At 48.6% G+C, this 20,360-nt stretch overlaps 1 protein-coding gene across 4 annotated transcripts in view; it reads left to right on the forward strand.

Annotated features, from left to right (window-relative positions):
* LOC118699944 (glutamate receptor ionotropic, kainate 1) overlaps nt 1-20,360 on the forward strand; it is a 103,990-nt gene that overhangs the window by 35,649 nt on the left and 47,981 nt on the right. For all 4 annotated transcript variants that reach the window (XM_036404211.2, XM_054518525.1, XM_036404210.2 and 1 more), the window contains exons 2-4: nt 11,504-11,671; nt 15,318-15,575; nt 18,362-18,543. In XM_036404211.2, the coding sequence (XP_036260104.1) occupies nt 11,504-11,671; nt 15,318-15,575; nt 18,362-18,543 (608 nt within the window). The remainder of the gene's footprint in view (nt 1-11,503; nt 11,672-15,317; nt 15,576-18,361; nt 18,544-20,360) is intronic.

The raw sequence follows: 20,360 nt of genomic DNA on the forward strand, positions 1-20,360 counted from the left end.
CCTTCCAGGGCAGAAGCACCATGAAATTCATTTTTACATCTTGGTGTAAAAAATGCCCAACGTCCACTTGAGGAGATTTTGAAGATCTCCAGCCCTTTGGAAAGATCCCAGGAGCTCACCAGAAAACACCTGCAAAAACAAACAGTGGATTGAGGCAGCAGGAGTTTGCCAGTCAGAAACTTCTGGATGGTATTTTTAATTTTCTCCTGCTCTTCATTTCTTGCCAGTTCTCACACGTTGATCGAAATGTGTTAAGGACCAGCAGCAATTTCTTATACTAATAAGCTAACTCGGCTCCCTGCTGCAGCTTGATTGAACTAAAATGAGTTCTAAATGCCTAATAATGTACTTTTACTGCCTTTTCTGGAATTCAAACCTTCAGTCTGCCTCTGCTCACACTTTTGGGGAAGGAATTTCCCTGATATCCAACCTATCCCTCTGCAGAGCCTTCCAGCACTCCCACCCAGACTGGAGTCATCTGGGAGTTAAAGGGTGCCCTCATTTCCCTTTTCTGAAACAGTTCAGCATTTCAAAGATTTCATTTGCTACAGTGGATATGAAGGCAATGGTTCCTCTCAGGAAATACTCCATATTTTGTGCAAGAGAGATGAAATAATCATCAGGGAGCAAAGAGGAATCAGAATGAAGCTTTACAAGATATCCACACGCAGAAAAGTGTGAAATTTCACACTTCCATGTTCTAACTCTTTTATTTAAAGAAGCTTAGTGTTTGTTCTCCTCTCAAAGCCATTTAGCTGATTTCTATTTAATGCTCTCTCAAATCCCAGGTGGTTTTCTGTACAGGTTTCACTGAGCAAGAGGTTTTTTGATGCAGCACAGAGCTCAAGCTGGCTCTGTTCCCCTCAGGAAAACCAACATTTCCAGAATGTTCCTAGGCTAGGGAGGAGTGTGGATCTCCTCTGCAGGGGCTGGGTTTGTAAGGAAAAGGGTTTTGGGGAGGTTTGGAGTGCCCAAGGGAGGGCTGGAGGTGGCGCTCAGTGCTCTGGGCTGGGGACAAGGTGGGGATGGGGCAAGGCTGGGACTGGGTGATCCTGGGGGGATTCTCCAGCCTCCCTGGCCCCGGGATTCTCTGGTAATGGAATCAGCACTGCTCAGTGTCCCTGAGCCTTTTCCAAGGGGAAATGACACATTCATTCTGTTACTGACCCTCAGCTCTCCCTGATTTCACCAGCATTGCTGCCAGAGCAGGCAGTGCTGGGGCTGTCCAAAGGCCAGGGAAGTTCTTGGAAAGCCCTTCCATGTGGGATCAAACCCCAGCCTCACCGCCAGGCAGCTCCAGGGGGGCTGGGCACTGCCCTCCCACTCATCCCAGCCTGAACCTGCAGGGGTTCTGTGCCTGCTGGACCCTGGGCTGGGCTTTGCCATGGGATTTGTGACATCCCAGGCAATCCCCTGGCAGCTGCGGCCCACACTGAGCTCAGGCTGCCACCACATTCCATGGGGACACTTCTGAGCCCACAGGTTCCTTCACTCAGCACCTCCTGATGAGCACTGAGGGACAGGAGGAATGGAGAAGGTTCCTAAGGGGTGGGTGGCCAGTTCTTCCTAATTCTCATGGGAACAGATATCCAAAACCTGTTGCCAAGGTGGCTTTAAAAACTGCAGACATCACAAGTGAATAAATAAATAAATAAGTACCAGGATAGGGTGATTTTGCCGTGGCAGCAGGTTCCACAGCAGGCTCTGCTTGCTCTGGGAAGTGGCTGCACAACTGCACAGAGACACAGAGCGTGGCAGGAGCCCCGAGCCAGCTGAGATCCTGCAGGACACAAATGGAATGCAGGCGGCGGATGATCCTCAGCTGAGCACAAGCTGCAGGGTGAAACATAAGCTTCAATCAGCTCCTGGAAATAATTTGAGCCCAATGCCATAAGTGCCTTAAATGAAATCCCTCTCCAGAGCAGCCAATCTAAATCATTAGACATATGTCACGTCGTGAGCCGTAATCGCCGCCAGAGTGGTGTGTGTACACAGCGTTCCATTTGCAAAGGGGATGCATTGCGCTGGGTAATTTCACCATTTCTCAGCGTTCCGTGCCTCAGAAAACACAGAGTGAGAGCAAAGCTGGTGTTGTCACATCGTGCTGTGGCACACAGCCCTCTGCCAGCGGCTCCCCTGCCCCACTGCAGCCTCCCCCTCTTGTCTGAGCATTCATTGCTGCTCCGGGACTTCAGAAAGTTTCAGGAGCAGCAGAGAATCTCCAAGGATCTCCCAGCATTAACAAGCAGCCTCCTTTCCATGCCCTCACCCCAAAAGAGAGCCCGGTCAGTTCTGCCAAAAAACGTAAACCTGTTCAAATGTGTTCATGGAACACCCTGAGTGGGAAATGTGACACACACCGAGGAAAACTGAGCAAGGAAAAATAGCAGCTGCATGTTTAAATTTGTTTTGAAATTTAACTTGTTCAATCAGGAGGTTGGTGGTAACACATGGAAATGATGGCCGTTATGTGCCATCATTTGTTTCATCAGTTATGGAAATATTTAATTGAATTGAAGCCATCTTTACACACTGTACTAATAACAGTTTCCTCTTCATGGCAAGGGTATTTTATGGACTTTTGATGGAAATTATGAGGCTAAAAATAACCCCTACAATATTTATGCCCAGTAGCATAAACTTTCATGTTTTAAAAATATCAGTAACAATTTAGTGACTCAGATATTCACCTTGTGGGGCCTGGAGATATTGTATCAGTTTTTCAGATAATTGTATTTTTCTTTCTTTAATGTTTTTATTAATTTTTTTAACACAGTTTTAACCCCTGGGTAAAATTACCCAGGATTTTCCTGCCAGTTTTCAAAGTACATATCTAACTTCCCTATCCATAAGTGTAATGATTACAACTAATACCTTTAATATAATAAATGTAATAGCTGTAACTACCATCTCTAATCAGTGCCAATAATTCCTGATAAAGCTATTCTCAGTGAAGCTGCTGCAGTGGAATGTCTCAATCTGAGTGTGATTTGTGGTGGAGAACATTCTGAGCTCTCTTTTGAGGGAAGCATTACAAAGAGAAAGTGTTCCTAGAGTTGTTTGAGTTCCCATCCCATATTTCTCTTGGAGTTGTGTAATTTAGCACTTGATGTACAGTTGTCATCAGGTTCAGCAGTGCTTTGCTTACACTTGGTGCTTTAATATTTGCAATTGTAGACATTGGATAAGGCATTCTTCAGACTCAAATGGCCCTCAGAAGATGGAGGAATAGAAATGTTCCAGATTGATAATTACCAGGGAAGCTTTAAACTGCAGGCACCTCCAGTAAGTGTCTGTTCAAGAGCCAGCCATCATTATGATGAGGAAATGTGGCAGCTCAGAGCACAGGTGCTGATTAAACATTGCTCACAGAGTGGAACTGTTGGAAAATCTGCACCCCCCCACCCTTGAGAGCGTCGTCTCACATGAGCTCCTCAGACACTGCACTTCCCAGGACTGGAAATGTGCCTTGGTTTTCTCTAAAACAGCTGCTGCCGAGGCTGCAAGGTAAATACTAGAGAATGGCAGCCCATTTTCTCTCTGTCCCTTCCTGGTACCTGAGGAATTAAGGATGAAACGGCATTAATGGCACTTAAAGGGAGGCAGAATAATGATGCAGCAGCATGGGGAAAATAAGCTGCTGTAAGGTTTAAAGAAAATCCTGAGCAAAACCTGCACATTTCCTCGTGTCCCCCAAACACCAAATGTGTGTCTGGAGCTTCGGGAGAATCAAAGCCAAGGATCCAGTGGGAAACCTGGAAACATTTGGGTTTATATCCTTCCTCCATGCCAAGGAAAGCTAAAGGGGGGGATTTATTTCTTATCATGAAAACCAGTCAAATCACTTATGTCTCTTTGCAGTTTTTATTATTTTTAAACTTCAGGTTTATCCTCCCTTAATACCAGGCCTGGCACGATCTGGCGAGAAGGAAGGATGGGGACAGCCACAGGCAAAGTCCTGTCCAGCTTAGCTGAATGATTTTAAGCCTTTTTCCCAGAGTGAGAGGAGCCCCTGCAGCCTCTGAGAAATCTGCCGTCAGGAATTGTTGGGAAGGAAGGCAAAGCCAGAGTTCCCCCTGGCCTCGTGCAGAGCGTGTGCCAGCAGGAGCTGCTGTCGTTTCGGATCCCTAACGTTTGAACTCCTGATCAGGACAGGATTTTTGCATGGTTCCGAGTGCCAAGTGTGCCCAGCAGTTTCCAGATGGGGGATCTGCTGCAGCCCTGGGGCTTCCAGGCATCCCCCATGGCCATCACTCCTGGCTGGACAGGCAGCTCTGCCTTCAGGGCAGCTGGAGCAGCTGGAATCCAGAAACACAGCAGCCAAAGACCAAAGTTGGAGCTTAAAATGTCCCCCCTGCCAACTTTAACCTCCCTCCAGCACCTCCTCTCTGGAAGGGATGTACTTTGGGACAGTCTGTGATCTGATTTATCCATGCTTTTTCAGGATAAACTCGGATTTCTTCAGCTTCAATAAAGACCTTATATTCCTAAGCATCTTAGAGATAATAGTGCTTAATGGGCACTCAGGAAAAGACAGACTGTCATTTTTAAAGATATAACCCTGACATTTATGCACAGAAACGCTGTTTGCTAATTAGCGCTCATTTCAAAGCATTGTCTTGGATTTTGAAATGCCTTTCTATTCCTGGCTAACAGCTGGAGAAAAATGGCTCTTCCTGAAGCAGTTCCATTGCAAATGCAAGCTCCCAACTGCTCTGTAGTAGGGCCATCTTCCCTCCCCTCAGGGCTCCTCTCTGGGGTAGCTTTCAGGGCTCTCTCTAGTGAATGTTTCTGTTTCCAAGGCTCATCTGCTGTCAGAGTGCAGAAAAACCTGGTTTATTGCTGCATCCCGGCAGTGTCACCTCCTGCAGCCACTGCACAGGGCAGTGTAAAGCACTTTTTGTACAAATATCCTCCTCATTTAACCAGGTGTCTGTGTCAAAGCAGCGGCAGAACCCCCTCTGAATTCAATTTTCCTTGCTGTTCTTTTAGGGGTCTCTGTGGCTTCCTTGGGTTTGAGGTTTCCTCAAGTGAAAGGTACAACTGCTTTGTGTCTGCCAAAAAAAAAACCAACCTCACCATATTTGTAAGCTATGGAATACTTTTGAGATGGACTCAGATAAAAGCAGCAAACAAAAACTCCAGCAGTGCCATCGGTCTTTCAACCTTCATCCCACCAGCTTGCTTTCCGCTCTCCTCATCTGCTTTTTTATTTCTGTCAAATTCTTTTCCCCTTCCTTTACTCCTTAATATAAGCATTGATTTTGTTTGTTTGTTTGTGGGGTTTTTTGTTTGTTTGTTTGTTTGTTTGTTTTTTTGGGGGTTTTTTTTGTGACTGTTCCTTCCTCTCTGCCTTCCTGTTGCCCCTCCATTCCCAGCAGCAGCCTGTAGCCCTGCACACGGTCAGCAGAGAATGTGCCAGCATGTCTGGGTGTCTCAGAGGGAAATCCTCTCACTCAGACACTCAGGCAAAGCAGACCTGTGAAGCAGGGCTCTGAAAGACTACAAAGGCAGGAGAAAGCAAGTTTCTTTTCCAGAGAGACTATTTAAGCTGTTACAACGCTCAGCCATGAGGGAATTTGATCAAACCCTGCTGGAATCAGGAGAAATGTTTGGAACAGCCCACAACCCATGCCCCAGTGCAGGCAGAGGGAAATATAAAATGTAAAGGAGAAAAGCAACACTTTTAAAACTTCCTATCAAATTGAGAGCTTGCACCTCGAAAATCATGCTTTAGTTCCTGCCTGATGTTGCAAGAGATACCTAAATCAGGTCAACCAGATTCTTTTGCTGTTTGTGAAAAGGAAGAAGTTCATTACTTAGAAATTCTGTACCATGAATCATGCCAATTGTGCCTTTGGGAACCATCTCCACTTGCAAGCTGAAGTGAAATAAATCCCATTGGAAAAGGCAGATCCTTGTATCTTAATAAGCTCATCTTTTTCTATATATACATACACACATGTATTTTTATCCCTCTGCTTACAAAGGATCAAATCAGGGCTGAATGCACCTTTCTGGAGTGCAGATAATTATAAAAACCTGCTCTGGCTCTCACGGGGGGATATTTTGGGTGGAAAATAACCATTTTTATTTAGCCCAAAGTGGGATTTGTAGGCAGTTTTGTCTCTGGTCATTCAGCACCACCCATGCTGCATGAAAAGGACAGAAAGGCTGAGTCCCTCTGAGAGTTCAGCAAAAAAAAATCAAGCAAAATTTGAGCAGCCTTGTTACAGCTGGGGGCAAAACCTTCACAAAAGCAGCTGGAATAAAACCACGTCTGGAACATGGAGCTGGATTTTGGATAGGCAGTTTGGAACAGAGGAGATACCACATGTGACAAATAGGCAGGGACCTTGCTATAAACAAGCCTAGTCTTCTTAAAAAAAATCCCCTTTGCTGAGTTTGATTCTTGGGGCTCATCCCCTCCCCTGGTCAGGGTTTGGGTTCTGGGCCTGTCCCAGGTTTCAGCTGCCCACAGCCACAGGAAGGAGAATTAAACCATCCCCCAAGCCCAGAGCCAGCCCTGCATTTATTACACTTGAAAATTCCTCTGTTTGGCTACAGATTTCTTACAGTCTTGAGAAGCTTGCAATCTACAGGGACAGGGAGTTATTTGGGGTAAGGGAGGCAGAAATCCAGGGGGGTCCAGAGCGGGGATTTTGCCTCTCCGTGCTCACCACCTTTCCCTGGGGATTCTGATGGCTGGGAACAAGGAGGGGAAGGTGCAGGAAGGGCACGGGCAGAGCCCTGGGTTGTGTTTGGGTGCACCCGAAAAGCAGGAGCCCCCAGATGGGTGATGGGTTCCAGGGGGCAATGATCCCGGAGCTGGCAGGGGCAGGGCAGGGACAGTGACATGTGGAGCACAGGGTGGAGCACAGGAGGGATGCAGGGATCAGGGATGCCAAGGGGCTGGGAGAGGGTGGGAATGGGCTGGAGCACAAGGCATGGAAGGCTTCCAAAGCAGCTTTTGAGCAGCTTGGACAGGGAGTGGTGCTGGGAACATGGCTCCCAGCTCCAGTGGGTGTACAGTGAGGATGGCAACAGCTCCTGCTCCCAGGGCTGCTGCAGGCTCAGCAGTGCCCAGAATGCTGATGGGCTCAGGGTGGGCTCTGCCAGCCACTCACAGCCCTGTGCTCCAGCCCCAGGAGAGCCTGGGAGGCAAACCCTCTGCAGCCTGCAGGATGTGCAAATGCAAATTGCTGTACTGCTCCTTACTGGGCTGGGGCTGTTCACCACGCTTCTGAGAAACCTCTAGTGCACATCCACAGAGCAGAGTAGCTGATGGGTGCTGTCCAAACCAGAGCTAACAGCCAATTTCTGGGTTACACTGTCAGAGAGGTGACTTTGCAAAGGAAGATGCTGCTAAACTGTGAGCAGTGATTATTTTCTGGGCAGATGAGTGTGGTGAGTGCACAGGTACTGGCTCCCAGCTGGACACCACATGGCACAGGAGAATCTGTCCTTTGCTTAGAGATAAGGATGGGAAAATATGCTTGGAGGGGTTCCCAGTAGCAGGTGTTTCAGTGCAAGTGGAGCTCTGTCAGAGGGAATTATCTGGAGAAAAACATCTTCCTCAGCGCTGCTTTGCTGTGCCCTGCTCCTTTTTGAGCCTTCCATCTGCCCCCAGCCCCACTGAGTGCCTGTGATCCAGACCCCTCTGGAATCCACAGCCCTCTCAAAGAGGCCCAGGGCAAACCTTGTGCTCACTTGGCTTCTTGAATCCCCTGCATTAGCCTGGCAGCAGCAGCAGCAGCACAGAGCTCACAGCCATTGGGATTTCAGCCCTCCTTTCCCTGCAGTGCCTGCCAGGTGGGTTCCAATGAGTTCCCATGCACCTCCCGGGGTTCCCTGTGGAAGGAGGGGAGGCTGCTCGGAGCAGAATCCCTGCAGGAATGGATGTCCAGGTGTTTGTGGGAGCCCTGCTGGCAAAGCACCTGCCAGTGCTGGCCCTGGGCTGCCTCTGGGAGCTGTGGGAGGGAGCAGCATGCAGCAGGGCCTGTGCTTCCACATGGCTGCTTCCATGTGCCAGCCGTGCCCCAGCTGACACCCAGCCCGGGAAAATTCCTCCTCTGAGCCAGGACGGGAGACGTGGGCACCAACCATGCACAAACAGGGCTTTATCCTCAACCAGAAACAGTCACAAGCTGTAAAATCCCCCACTGGGGATGGACTCAGCCCTGACCTTTGCTGAAACTCCCTCGGTCCCTGATGACTCCTTGAAATGGAAATATTTGCTTGCCTGGGAGAGCTGGAGGAGCTTTTCCAGGTGTGCCTGCTGAGGTGTGCTGTGTAGTTGTGACGTTTCCCTTGCTGTGGGGATTTTTGTGCTCGGAGAGTGAATGGAGCTGATGCTGTCACTGACTCACGTGGCTCGGCCCCTTTTGGCACAGCAGCTGGACCCAGGCTGTCATTCCCTCTTATCTTCCACTGCTCAATGCCAAGGAGAGGCAGATACTGGCTTTCCCTTCATCCTTGAAGAAATCATGTTACAAATGATGTGCTGTAAGGGAAAAGTCAGTTCTGACACTCAGCAGCCTTTAGTCTGCTGTGGAGGATTCACTCTCTGACTGAGGGAGGAGGGAGCTGAAAGGGAGGACTCCAAAATTTACAATTTTTGACACCTAAGTGCTACCAGCAGCCCAACATGAAAGCCAGTGCTTGTTTTCACACTCAGCAATAACAGCTTCATTACTGGAACATCATTTATATTGAGTTAACATCGATTTCTTCTTCCTTCCTTCCTTCCCTTGTATAATGCTGTGCTTAATTTGTTTTTAAAATGTTATACAGTAATTACTTTATTCAAATGAATCATCTGACAAACTGGTTCTTCATCAAACTTGTCACTTACTCTGCTATTTTTCTTTTAACCTGGACCTTACAATAAATTCTGAGCTTGGCTGTCAGTCATCAGCAGAAGAAGGAGAACAGACTATTTATGGGATTGCTGGATTTCATTAGGGATGTATGGATGAAAATGCTCCAGCACAGCGTGTTTGTGATGCAGATTTACCCAGTCATGCAGCTCCTTTTTAGCAGCTGAATGGGCCTGAACAGAAGAATCAAGCTCAAATAGGTACAGCCCGAGCCTTTTCAGTGCAATATCCCCCAGCTCAGCCGCAGTGAGGAATTACTGCCTCCACAAATTCCCTGGCTGTGGGACTGGATGAGCTTTAATGCCCCCTCCAACCCAAACCATTCCATGATTCCATGTTTTCTCCAGGGTATCTCCCCCGCAAATAAATCCTGAGTGCTCTCCCGCTCTGTTCATGTGTGCAAAAGGAACCTGGAAGTGTGTGCAGAGTTTTGATTTGTTTGCTCAGAAAACACACCCACACAAAACTTCCCCTCTTTCCCTCCCTGCCCTCCTGCTGCCCACTGGGCTTGCACTCTTCTCCAAAAGGAAAAATCCTGCAGAATTCTGCTAATGAAGCACAAATAGGTCCTGGTTATACATCATTAATTCAAATTAATCTTCATTTAATAGGCAGTTGATTAGAGGGATGGAAATGGGTCTGGCCCTAGAATGAGGAAGTGCTTGTGTACATCCAGGTATGAAGGTTGCCTCAAGGGTGGCTGGATGAAGTAGTTTTAATTAATTAAAAAAAAAAAAAGAAGAAGAAGGAGAAAGTGATGGAATGCACAGTAATAATTTCTGAGGTGGAAGGGATTTTGGCCAAGATGAAATGGCAAAATACCCATCCTATTGGAAGTGGGGAGGGATTGTGGGCGCCCTTATTTCCAGGTGATCTCAGGCTGTCCTGTGACATCCACCCTCCCTGGTGGAGCAATGCTCTGCTGCTTGCAGCAGGGATTCCAGGAAAACTCAGCAGTGGAACCTTTCTGGCCCAGGCCCAGGCTGGCATTGCAGCTGACTGAAAAGAATTGTCTTCCTTGGGTGAAATGAGGGAAAGAGAATTGAATTTAACCACTAAACTTGCTGGGATCATAGTTGGAATGAGGAATTACAGGACTGGATCTGAAAGGACAGGCTTTAGATTTTATTCCCTTCAGATGATCTGGAGTTTGCAGCTCTGGAAAATCCTGGTGATTTTTTGCATTCCACTCGATGTTTTGGTTCCAAATCCTGCACTTAGGGCTGGTTTGGGGGCTGGTTTTGTGTATCACACTCTTTTGTAATCACTTGGACGTTTTCTGAGGAAGAGGGAAGAAGTCTTTAGGGTTCTGATACCTGCGCATTGTACATGAGAAATCCATGGAGTGTACAAGAAAATTGCTGAAGCTGGCAGATTGTTTAAGCCATGTCCAGGCATTGCTCTGTGTGGGTTCAGGAGACAAAACAATGCTGTTTATTCCAGGGATAATATTACCAGAGTGGGGTTGGTATCCTCCAAGGTCTTCATTGCTGGATTCAAATTCAAACAAGGTTTGATTCCAGTGTGTTCCCATTTCTGATGGTCAGCTAATGACTGCTCTGTTCCCACATGGGTGACATCAAAACTGCAGGAGGTTGCAGCATGAGCTGAATGCACTCAGATGGCCAGAAATTACAGAGAGAGGGGCCTCAAATTTAACATGGGGAAATAAGTAAGTGAGAAATCCAAAGTATTCTCTAGTGACTTGCACTAAATGAGTAAATTATACTTGCAAAATCAAGCAGTGAAGCTGGAGATTGCTGTTTAGAGGAGCTATTTTTTAAAATCAGCTGTGTGTGCAGTGCATTCTTCAAATCCCACTGCTCCTGGACAGTGGGAATGTGCTGCTGGCATAATAAGGTCTCCAGAGGCTGGAGGGACTGGCCATCCCAGTCTACTGGGACAGGCTGTGGCCTTGAGACACCTTCCCCATCCCAGGATACACTGCAGGGAAAATCATTACACTTCCTAAATTTGGGTTATTTACGCTCCCCTTTTGGAAAGCCTGCTGGTGTCCACAGGTTCAGCTCCTTTTCCTTGGAAAAAGCAAAAATATTCCCCTGTCCCTGGGCAAACAGCAATGACCAACAGCTGCTGAGGCTGAGGAGCTGCCTGGGGTTTAGGAGAAAGCAGAGGGAGCACAGAGCTTGAGGGGGACTGACTCTCAGTCCATCTGCTCTCGATCTCCTCCGTGGACCTTGGACTGCCCGGGTGTGCAGATCACCTCAGCAAACATCCACACGCCCAAGCTGCATCTCCAAAGATAAATTACACTGCAGCAGGCAGGGCAAGGCCCATGCCCATCCCTGGTTTCATTAGAAAGGAGCTGCACAGGAGTTTTCACAAGCATTTAACACGCTCCTCTGAAAAGGCTGGACAATAAACAGGCGTCGCCTTCCCCAGATAGATGCTTGTGGAGCAACATTCATAATTCTGAGTTACCCCAGTGCCACAGCAGATAAAATCTAACCATCCACCCTGCTCTTGCTGCAGTGCTTTGGACAGCCACTGGGTTTTCCTAGATGAACACTCAGAAATTACAGCTCATCATTCATTTTTCCTCGTTTCTGTGTGGCAATTAAGAGGTGAATAATCCTCCCCATAATTTATCTCTGTTCCAACAGGAGGGATATTCGAAACTGTGGAAAATGAACCTGTGAATATTGAAGAATTGGCGTTCAAGTTTGCTGTCACCAACATTAACAGGAACAGAACACTGATGCCTAATACCACATTAACCTATGACATCCAGAGAATTAACCTTTTCGATAGTTTTGAAGCCTCAAGGAGAGGTAAATATCTCAATTACTGTGTCAGTTACATCCCTGCTTTGTGCTTTATACCTTTCCCCAGCCTGATCTCCTTTTCTGCTCTTTCGTATCAGGTGTACCATAAAATTAATCTTTCAAAGGTGCTTGAACTAAGAATCAAGCTGGGCTTGGAGCTGTCATGTGCTTTCTGAGTAAACCCCTATGTCCTGTCTGCATGCTAAGAGCCCCAGATGGCAGGTGGCAAGTCCAAGCCATTTGTCTTTCCAAAACATAGATTTGCCACCTGGAATTCTGCAGAAAAATGATCACAGACTCACAGGAAGCACAGTGGGATGTCACAGCCCATAATTAGCACAGATGCCCATTATTGGTAAATTATTTCTACTGCCTTTTAAAGACCATCGGCCAGTAGCCCCCCTGACCTGAAATATTAATGCTCCAGGAGCTTCCTGGAGACAGAAATAAGTTTCTCTGTTATAAACAACTGTAAGAATTGGAGTGGTCAAGTGTGGAATTTTTTTTACCTCTTCTTTCTTCTTTTTTTTTTTTTTTTCCTGAGAAGGAAAATTATGGCCCAATTTACTCCCATCTAACTGACCTGCAGGCCAAAACAGAGAGAGGTAATAAGTCACAACTGTCCTTAAGCTCCATGTGTTCCTTGGCCTCTAGGAACCAAGCTTAAAGTTTGATAAAATGCTGTAAAGAGCAGCCCAGTTCCTGGAACTGGACTTGCTGGAAAATAAAAATGCCTCGCTTCAGAAACCAGGCTGGTGAACTGGCACCTTTCAAACATCTGCACTACCAAATTTTCCTTGTGCCACTTCAGTTTGTTAGCAAGAGTGGAGAAAAGGAGAATGAGTTCAAAGAGCATTTTTTGCATTTTTTTTCAGTTATCAGGTATATGCTGGAGCCATATGCTGCAGAATCTCAAGCATGGGGGATTTATAATCTGTATAATCCAGGCTGATACAGTATTTCAGATTCCCTCTAGAGTGAGAATCTCTTCTGTGACTGTTGTGAAAGTGCCTCCTCCATTTAATATGTAGGAAGTTGTTAATGTACATGCAAGAAACTCACACAGACAGCAGCAATTTCTTCTCATCATGAATTATTGAAGTTATTTATGAAATTTGCACATTAAACCTGTGATAGTTTAGAAAGGCTTCTGAATTAAACCTGGAAATCCTGTGCACTCCATGCTGTCTGTGAAACACCCATTTGTAGAATGGAAACAGAAAATAATTGATTTTCTGCCATATTCTATTACAGTCAGAGAGCTAAATGCGAATTTAAAGAATCTCAGCTTATTGTGGCAGTCGGTGTATTTAATATTTCCCTCAATCAGAGCAATTTCTGAACTTCCCACCCTCACAAGGAGAGCAGCCCTGCAGCTCAGTGCAGGGCTTTGTCTCACTTGGGAGCTGTGTTAAAAACATTGGCAGTAAATTTTACCAGTGGACAGAAATAACTGATATTACTTCAGCCACTGTCTGTCAGCCTGCACAGACATGGGAGAGAAAGAAAAATGCAGAGACAGCTCCAGGCAGGGTTCTTAAGGCTGAGATATGGGTGCAGGAGAAGGAGAGCTTTGTTGATGTATTTGGCTGGTTTGGAGGGGTATAAAATGTCAGTGTGTGGGTTCTTTATTTCCCTGCGCTGTTATCTGGAGCTTTGGGTACTCCTGCCTGCTCTGTAAGCACAGATTATGGAGGGCAGTGAATCGTGGTGCCCTTTGCTGCTCGTGTGCCTGCAGCTGCCTGCAATGAGAGCAGCTGGCACAGGCAGAGAGGTGCCAGTCCCAGGGGCATCCCTGGCGAGCCTGCTGTGGCTGCAGGGATGATTACCTGATGCTCTGCCGTGGAACTTCACTGCTGAGACACTCTGTGGCAGGCAGAGAGCCCTGGTTCCTCTGGGACAGAGCCATTCTGAGGAAGGCAGCTCAGGAATCCCTGGTTCCTCTGGGACAGAGCCATTCTGAGGAAGGCAGCTCAGGAATCCCTGGTTCCTCTGGGATAAAGCCATTCTGAGAAAGGCAGCTCGTGTGATCTGCAAGACAACCAGCAGAGAAGGTTTTATTTGCAGCAAGCAAGGTCAAGTGCACAAAGCTGATCAGTAAAGCCATTTTCAGAACCACAATCAAACCAGGATCACTGAGCCTGGAAAAGCCCTCCCAGCCCATGGAGTCCCAGCTGTGCCCAATGCACACCTTGTCCCAGCCCAGAGCTCTGAGTGCCACATCCAGGAATTCCTTGGACACCTCCAGGAATGGGCACTGCAAACCTCCCTGGGCAGCCCCTGCCACTGTTTAACAACCCCTTCCATGGGGAAATTCTCCTGCCATGCAACCCAAGCCTGCCCTGGCCCAGCCTGAGGCCGTTCCCTCTCCTCCTGTCCCTGTTCCCTGGAGCAGAGCCCGAACCCCCGGCTGTGCCCTCCTGTCAGGAGCTGTGCAGAGCCACAAGGGCCCCCCTGAGCCTCCTTTGCTCCAGGCTGAGCCCCTGCCCAGCTCCCTCAGCCTCTCCCTTTACCCTCTAAAGCACCCCTGAACACCTCAGGAACCACTGGCACATCTCTGGGTGGGTCTGGGAGCAGCTCAATGCTCTGATCTCATTGGAAGTGATGGGGAGGGATGGATGGATGGATGGATGATGGATGGATGGGTGGATAATGGATGGATGGATGGATGGATGGATGGATGGATGGATGGATGGATGGATGGATGATGGATGGATGGATGGATGGATGGAGGATGGATGGGTGATGGATGGATGATGGATGGATGGATGGATGGGTGATGGATGATGGATGGATGATGGATGGATGGATGGATGGATGGATGGATGGATGGATGGATGGATGGATGGATGATGGATGGATGGATGGATGGATGGATGGATGGATGGATGATGGATGATGGATGATGGATGGATGGATGGATGGATGGATGGATGGATGGATGGATGGATGGATGGATGATGGATGGATGGATGGATGGATGGATGGATGGATGGATGGATGGATGATGGATGGATGGATGGATGGATGGATGGATGGATGGATGGATGATGGATGGATGGATGGAGGATGGATGGATGATGGATGGATGATGGATGGATGGATGGATGGATGGATGATGGATGGATGGATGGATGGATGGATGGATGGATGGATGGATGGATGGATGGATGGATGGATGAATGGATGGATGGATGATGGATGGATGGATGGATGGATGGATGGATGGATGGATGGATGATGGATGGATGATGGATGGATGGATGGATGGATGGATGGATGGATGGATGGATGGATGGATGGATGGATGATGGATGGATGGATGGATGGATGGATGGATGGATGGATGGATGGGTGATGGATGGATGGATGATGGATGGATGGGTGAATCGATGGATGGATGGATGATGGATGGATGATGGATGGATGGATGGATGGATGGATGCATGGATGGATGCATGGATGCATGGATGCATGATGGATGGATGGGTGAATTGATGGATGGATGGATGCATGGATGGATGATGGATGGATGGGTGAATCGATGGATGGATGCATGGATGCATGGATGGAGGGAGGGTAACAGCCCCAGCGAGCGCCCGCAGGCCCCGCGCTGTCCCCTCTGAGGTGCCTGTGCCCTGCTGTGCCGCAGCCTGTGACCAGCTGGCGCTGGGCGTGGCGGCGCTGTTCGGGCCGGCGCACAGCTCCTCGGTCAGCGCCGTGCAGTCCATCTGCAACGCCCTGGAGGTGCCCCACATCCAGACCCGCTGGAAGCACCCCACCGTGGACAACAGGGACGCCTTCTACATCAACCTGTACCCCGACTACGCCGCCATCAGCAGGGCTGTCCTGGACCTCGTGCTCTACTTCAACTGGAAAATCGTCACCGTGGTCTACGAGGACAGCACGGGTGAGTGCTGTGGGGCTGTCAGACTCCACCAAACCTGGGGCAGGTCACTCTGCCATGCCCTCTGCAGCTTTCCTGGCTCACGGGGGAAAAAGCCCCTGTCCTGCTGCTGCCATGGCTTTTGGAAAGCTGCTCACTTCACTAGACTGTGGGAAGGAGCCTCTAGGGTTTGAATAGTCAATCCCATTCTGCTTTCTGGTTGTGGAAGCCATAACACAGCTTCAAACTGATCCCAGAATCCCAAAATCTGGAGATCACCCAGTCCAATCCCCTGCCAAGTCAGGGTCACCTGGAGCAGGTGACACAGAACTCTCCAGGTGGGTTTGGGGTGTCTCCAGGGATGGAGACTCCAGGCCCTCCCTGGGCAGCTGTTCCAGGGCTCTGCCCCCTCCATGGACGCAAGTTCTTCCTCAGGCTGAGGTGGAACTCGTTGTGTTTCACTTCATGGCCACTGCTCCTCACCCTGTCACTGGCACCACTGAGCAGAGTGTGGCACCATCCTGTGACAGCCCTTGGGGATACTTGTGAGGGTTGGTGGGGTATTTGTGTGGGTTGGTGGGGTGTTTGTGTGGATTGATGGGGTATTTGTGAGGATTGATGGGGTATTTGTGTGGGTTGATGAGGTATCTGTGTGCATTGATGGGATATTTGTGAGGGTTGGTGGGGTATTTGTATGGATTGATGGATCCCCTGTGAGCCTTCCCTTCCCCACACTGACCAGGCCCAGCTCCCACATCCTCTCCTCACAAGAGGGATGCTCCAGACCCCTCATTCTCTCTGTGGACCCCACTGGTCCTTCTCCAGTAGCTCCTAGATAAACCTTCTAGACAGAATAGAAACAAAGAGAGGTCTTTTCCAGCCCACCCCATAACCAAATTGGCATTCCAAAACACCAAGTGCTGTGTACCTGCTCAGCCACAAAAAAAGCCTGATATTAAAGAGATTTCATTTGCAGAGGTATTTACAAAGTAAATTAATCATCAATCATCTTATTAACTCAGAGTCAGGAAAGTAAACATGTCAACTTTGATCAGTATAAATAGTCCTTGGATTTGGGGTTAGAGTGACGCCAGTTAACTCAAGCTCTTTCATTTCTTATCCCCAATGTTTGACATTGTTACACCACAAGAAGTAAAAACACCTTGGCCAGGTTGGACGGGGCTCAGAGCACCCTGGTGTCATGGGAGGTGTCCCTGCCCAGGGCAGGGGTGGCACTGGATGGGCTCAGGCTTTGCCATGTGCTCCAGAAAAATAGCTGCAGTTCTTTGCACTGCTGCTGTGGCTTCTGCAGGACACCACACCTGGGCTCCATCTCCAGTTCCTGTGGCAGCAGGAGGCCTTGGGAAGTGCAAGGTCCCCCAGTCTGATGGGACCAAAGGAGATATTTTAAGGCACACAGTAATTTCTTCCCCTGAAAAGGAGGAGGAAGTGGGTCAGCAAATCCTTTAGTTTTCTTGCTTTTCACCACACTTGTACTCAAGTACTTTTTGTTGCTGGGGAGACAAACACCAGTTCTCAGTGTGAGGTGAGGATGAGATGAAGGCTTCCCAGACTCCTCCTCCCAATTCTCATTTTCCCTCCTGGAGTTGCCATCCCAGGCACTGCACCCAGGCTGCACCTTCCCAGTCAGGTGACCCCAGCCCCTTTGTCAGTGACTGTTGGGAGCCCATTCCCATCAGAATCAGCTCCAGTGGTTTCTGTTCCTCAGCTGGCTCCTGGCCAGGCCCAGCTCCGGGTGCCTGCAGCATTTCCAGCTGAATGCTCATCATGTTTCATTTTCTCTATTGATTGTTGGTGCTAGAAAACCTGAGAGGAGCAGGCTTGGCCCTGCAGGCGGGGGCAGAGCAGCTTTTTCCCAAGCATTGCCAGCACTTGAGTGAAAGCCAGCAGCCCTCGAAGCTCAGAGGGAAGAGGGAGCTTTGTCTTGCCTTAGATGTGCCACTCAACGAGGGACACTCTCACCCCACACAAATATTATCCCACTCCCAGCAGAGAGGCAAGAGCTCCTTCATTTTAATAATTTGTTTGATTTTTGTCCAAGAAGTGCTTCTTGCCTGTGTTCTCTCTCTCTCTCTATGCATATTTTTAAGGCAGCCTTTTACTTCCCCTCAGCAGGAGATCAGGAATTTTTTGTGGGTGAATTGCATTTGTGGATAATGCGAGGCTGTAATCACACACCTCAAAGAGCTCTTAACTATCTTCCCTCGGCTTTGGAGGCAGTGCAAATTACACAGGAGTGCTGAATTAGCCAGTCGAGCTGCAGTGTGTTTAAACACTTGGACAGGGCTCTGGCTGAGCTCCACTGACTTCAGCTGAGGCGTGTAAAGCTGTGCCAGCTGAACACCGAGTCTGAGAAATCACCCGTGTTGGAGGATGTAGAACTGCATCCCAAAAGATTCTGTAAGAGCTCACAGATGCTGAGTGACACCAGGCAGGAAAGTTAGGAGGAGGTTCCCTCAATTTTATCTTGTTGCTGGTTGGAGTTGGAATAATAATGAGCTGCACAGGAAGAAGCCTTATTTGCTTTTCATGTCTCAGTTTAAACATACTACAGTATGTTTATATTGTATTACATCAGTGCAAACATATCCTGTAGTCAACCAGCTGAAAACACCTTCCAAATATTTAGAAGCCAAGTATAAACATAGGAATGAAAAGCTTTAATAATATTAGCTAGGGAGCTGGCAAATATGGAACTAGCAATTATCCTTAGGGGGTGTGGAGTGTGTAATGACAATAAATCCTCATGGCACGGGATGATGATTGTGTCACTGCTTGTCATTTCTCAGGGCTGATTCGCCTGCAGGAGCTCATCAAAGCCCCTTCCAGGTACAACATCAAAATCAAAATCCGCCAGCTGCCCTCTGGGAACAAGGATGCCCGGCCTCTGCTGAAGGAAATGAAGAAGGGCAAGGAGTTCTACGTGATATTTGACTGCTCGCACGAGACAGCAGCAGAAATCCTCAAGCAGGTACCAGGCACGGGGAGGCGGAACTCCATGGGAGCCTTGGTCCCCAAAATCTGCCAGCCTCTCTGATCCCACCTCCACCAAAACCAAAGGCACTCCCCAGAGCCTGGCCCTGGGGCTTGTGGATGCAGGGACAGAAGTCACAGCCAAAGGTGCACTGACGCCCCCAGAGAGCCCCACGTGTGCCCACAGGAGCAAACAGCTTTTCTTTCTGACATGCTAGGTCCTGCCTGGCTAGGGACACCACTCCATGTGTTTCAGCTTGTCTGCTTTAATCAACAGTTTCATTTCTTTCCCATCAAAGATAGAGGCAGAATCAGAAGGAAGATCTCTCCTTTGAAGCAGTGGGAGAGATTGTTGTGCGAGGGCTGGCCCAGCCTGAGTGTGAGATTGGGCAGCCACAGCAGGCAAGGACAAACACAGCCTGACATTAGCGGGCTTGGACGTCCCCAGGGGCACACGGGGAGTGGAGGGAATTACAATTTGCTGCTGCCACTTGCTGCACGTTCCTCGACAATCAAAGTCTAAAGCACAGTTTGTTCACCTGCAGGAAACAGCTCCATACATTTTGAGGGCAGTTCCCTTCTTGCTGCACCCCTAGGGATGAAGAATGAGTTGTTATTTCTCCTGCCAGGCAATGTGATGGGATACCCTGATCCCAAAGAGCAGCAGAGAGCTTCCACTGACTAAATGCCCATAAAGGTCCCTTTCTGTTCCCATCCCAGAATGTTTTACTGAAATGCTGAAGTTCTGCAGAGCAGCTTTTTGTGCCCAAGTTGGTAAGGCAAGTTACTGCATTCGCGTGTGGAGCCTGGAATGTTCCTCTCCAGGCTGGAGGGGCTTGGGGCTTGCAGAATCCCAGATCAGCTGCAGCACACAGCTCCTGTGAGCCTTAGGGTGAGATTTCCTGCTCCCAGGAATGCTGTCCTGCAGGAAATGTTAGGATTTCCTCGGTGTGACTGATTTGAGGCACAGGGGTGGGGAGGGCACTGCAGCGGCACTGTTTGGGCAGGGGGAGTGGGCTGTCCCCCCACTCTGCTCCCTGCAGAGCTGCCCAAAAGCATCCCCAAAAGGAGATTTGTGGGGGAAGAGTTAAGCTGACAACACAGATTTTGAAGGACCAGCAAGATGAAGGTGCAGATGTCTGGCACCCTGCAGAAGGCACAAAGCTTCCAATATGCCAAGCTGAGTATGGAAACAAACCCTAAAAAGCAATACCTGGGTGTCAAAAGAAGAGGAGGGAGTGCTGAAAGATGCACTAAAGCAGGGCAAAGCAGCAGAAAAGTTTGTGTGGGATATGGATCAGCCAGACAAGTGACAGGCTGCAGATACAGATAGTGCTCTCCAGTGCCTGAAGAACTGGGGGAAGGAGGGGGAATGACAGTGTGGGAGAAAGCAGGAAAATTGAGAGAGGTACACCTGTGGGTCAGCCCTGTGGGAGAGGGAACCACATAAATACAGGCTAGAAAGAAAGGGGAAATGGCTTTTCTGTGAGCTAGCTCTGTGGCTGAGTGTAGATGTGGGCAGCAATAACTCAGGGGCTGAGTTCCTCCCTGCCAGAGGCAGCTGTGAAATGTGGAGGTGTGCAGGGCTCTGAATTCCTGAGGCACTCCTCTGATTTCAGCTTACAGGAAGAGCCCTGCTCATCTCCCCATCCCTGCACTCACAAACCCCTCTGTCATCATGCCCTGGATGGAAGCAAGACATCAAACACTGGAGAGATCATTTCAGGGAAACTCTGTGAGTCAGTAGAGAATATTTTTGACTTTGCAAACAATCCAGTAGCTGTCACAGGAAAAACAGGTGGTGTTGTTAAATTA

The sequence above is a fragment of the Molothrus ater genome, chromosome 2, assembly GCF_012460135.2.
Source record: "Molothrus ater isolate BHLD 08-10-18 breed brown headed cowbird chromosome 2, BPBGC_Mater_1.1, whole genome shotgun sequence".
Lineage (NCBI taxonomy): Eukaryota > Metazoa > Chordata > Aves > Passeriformes > Icteridae > Molothrus > Molothrus ater.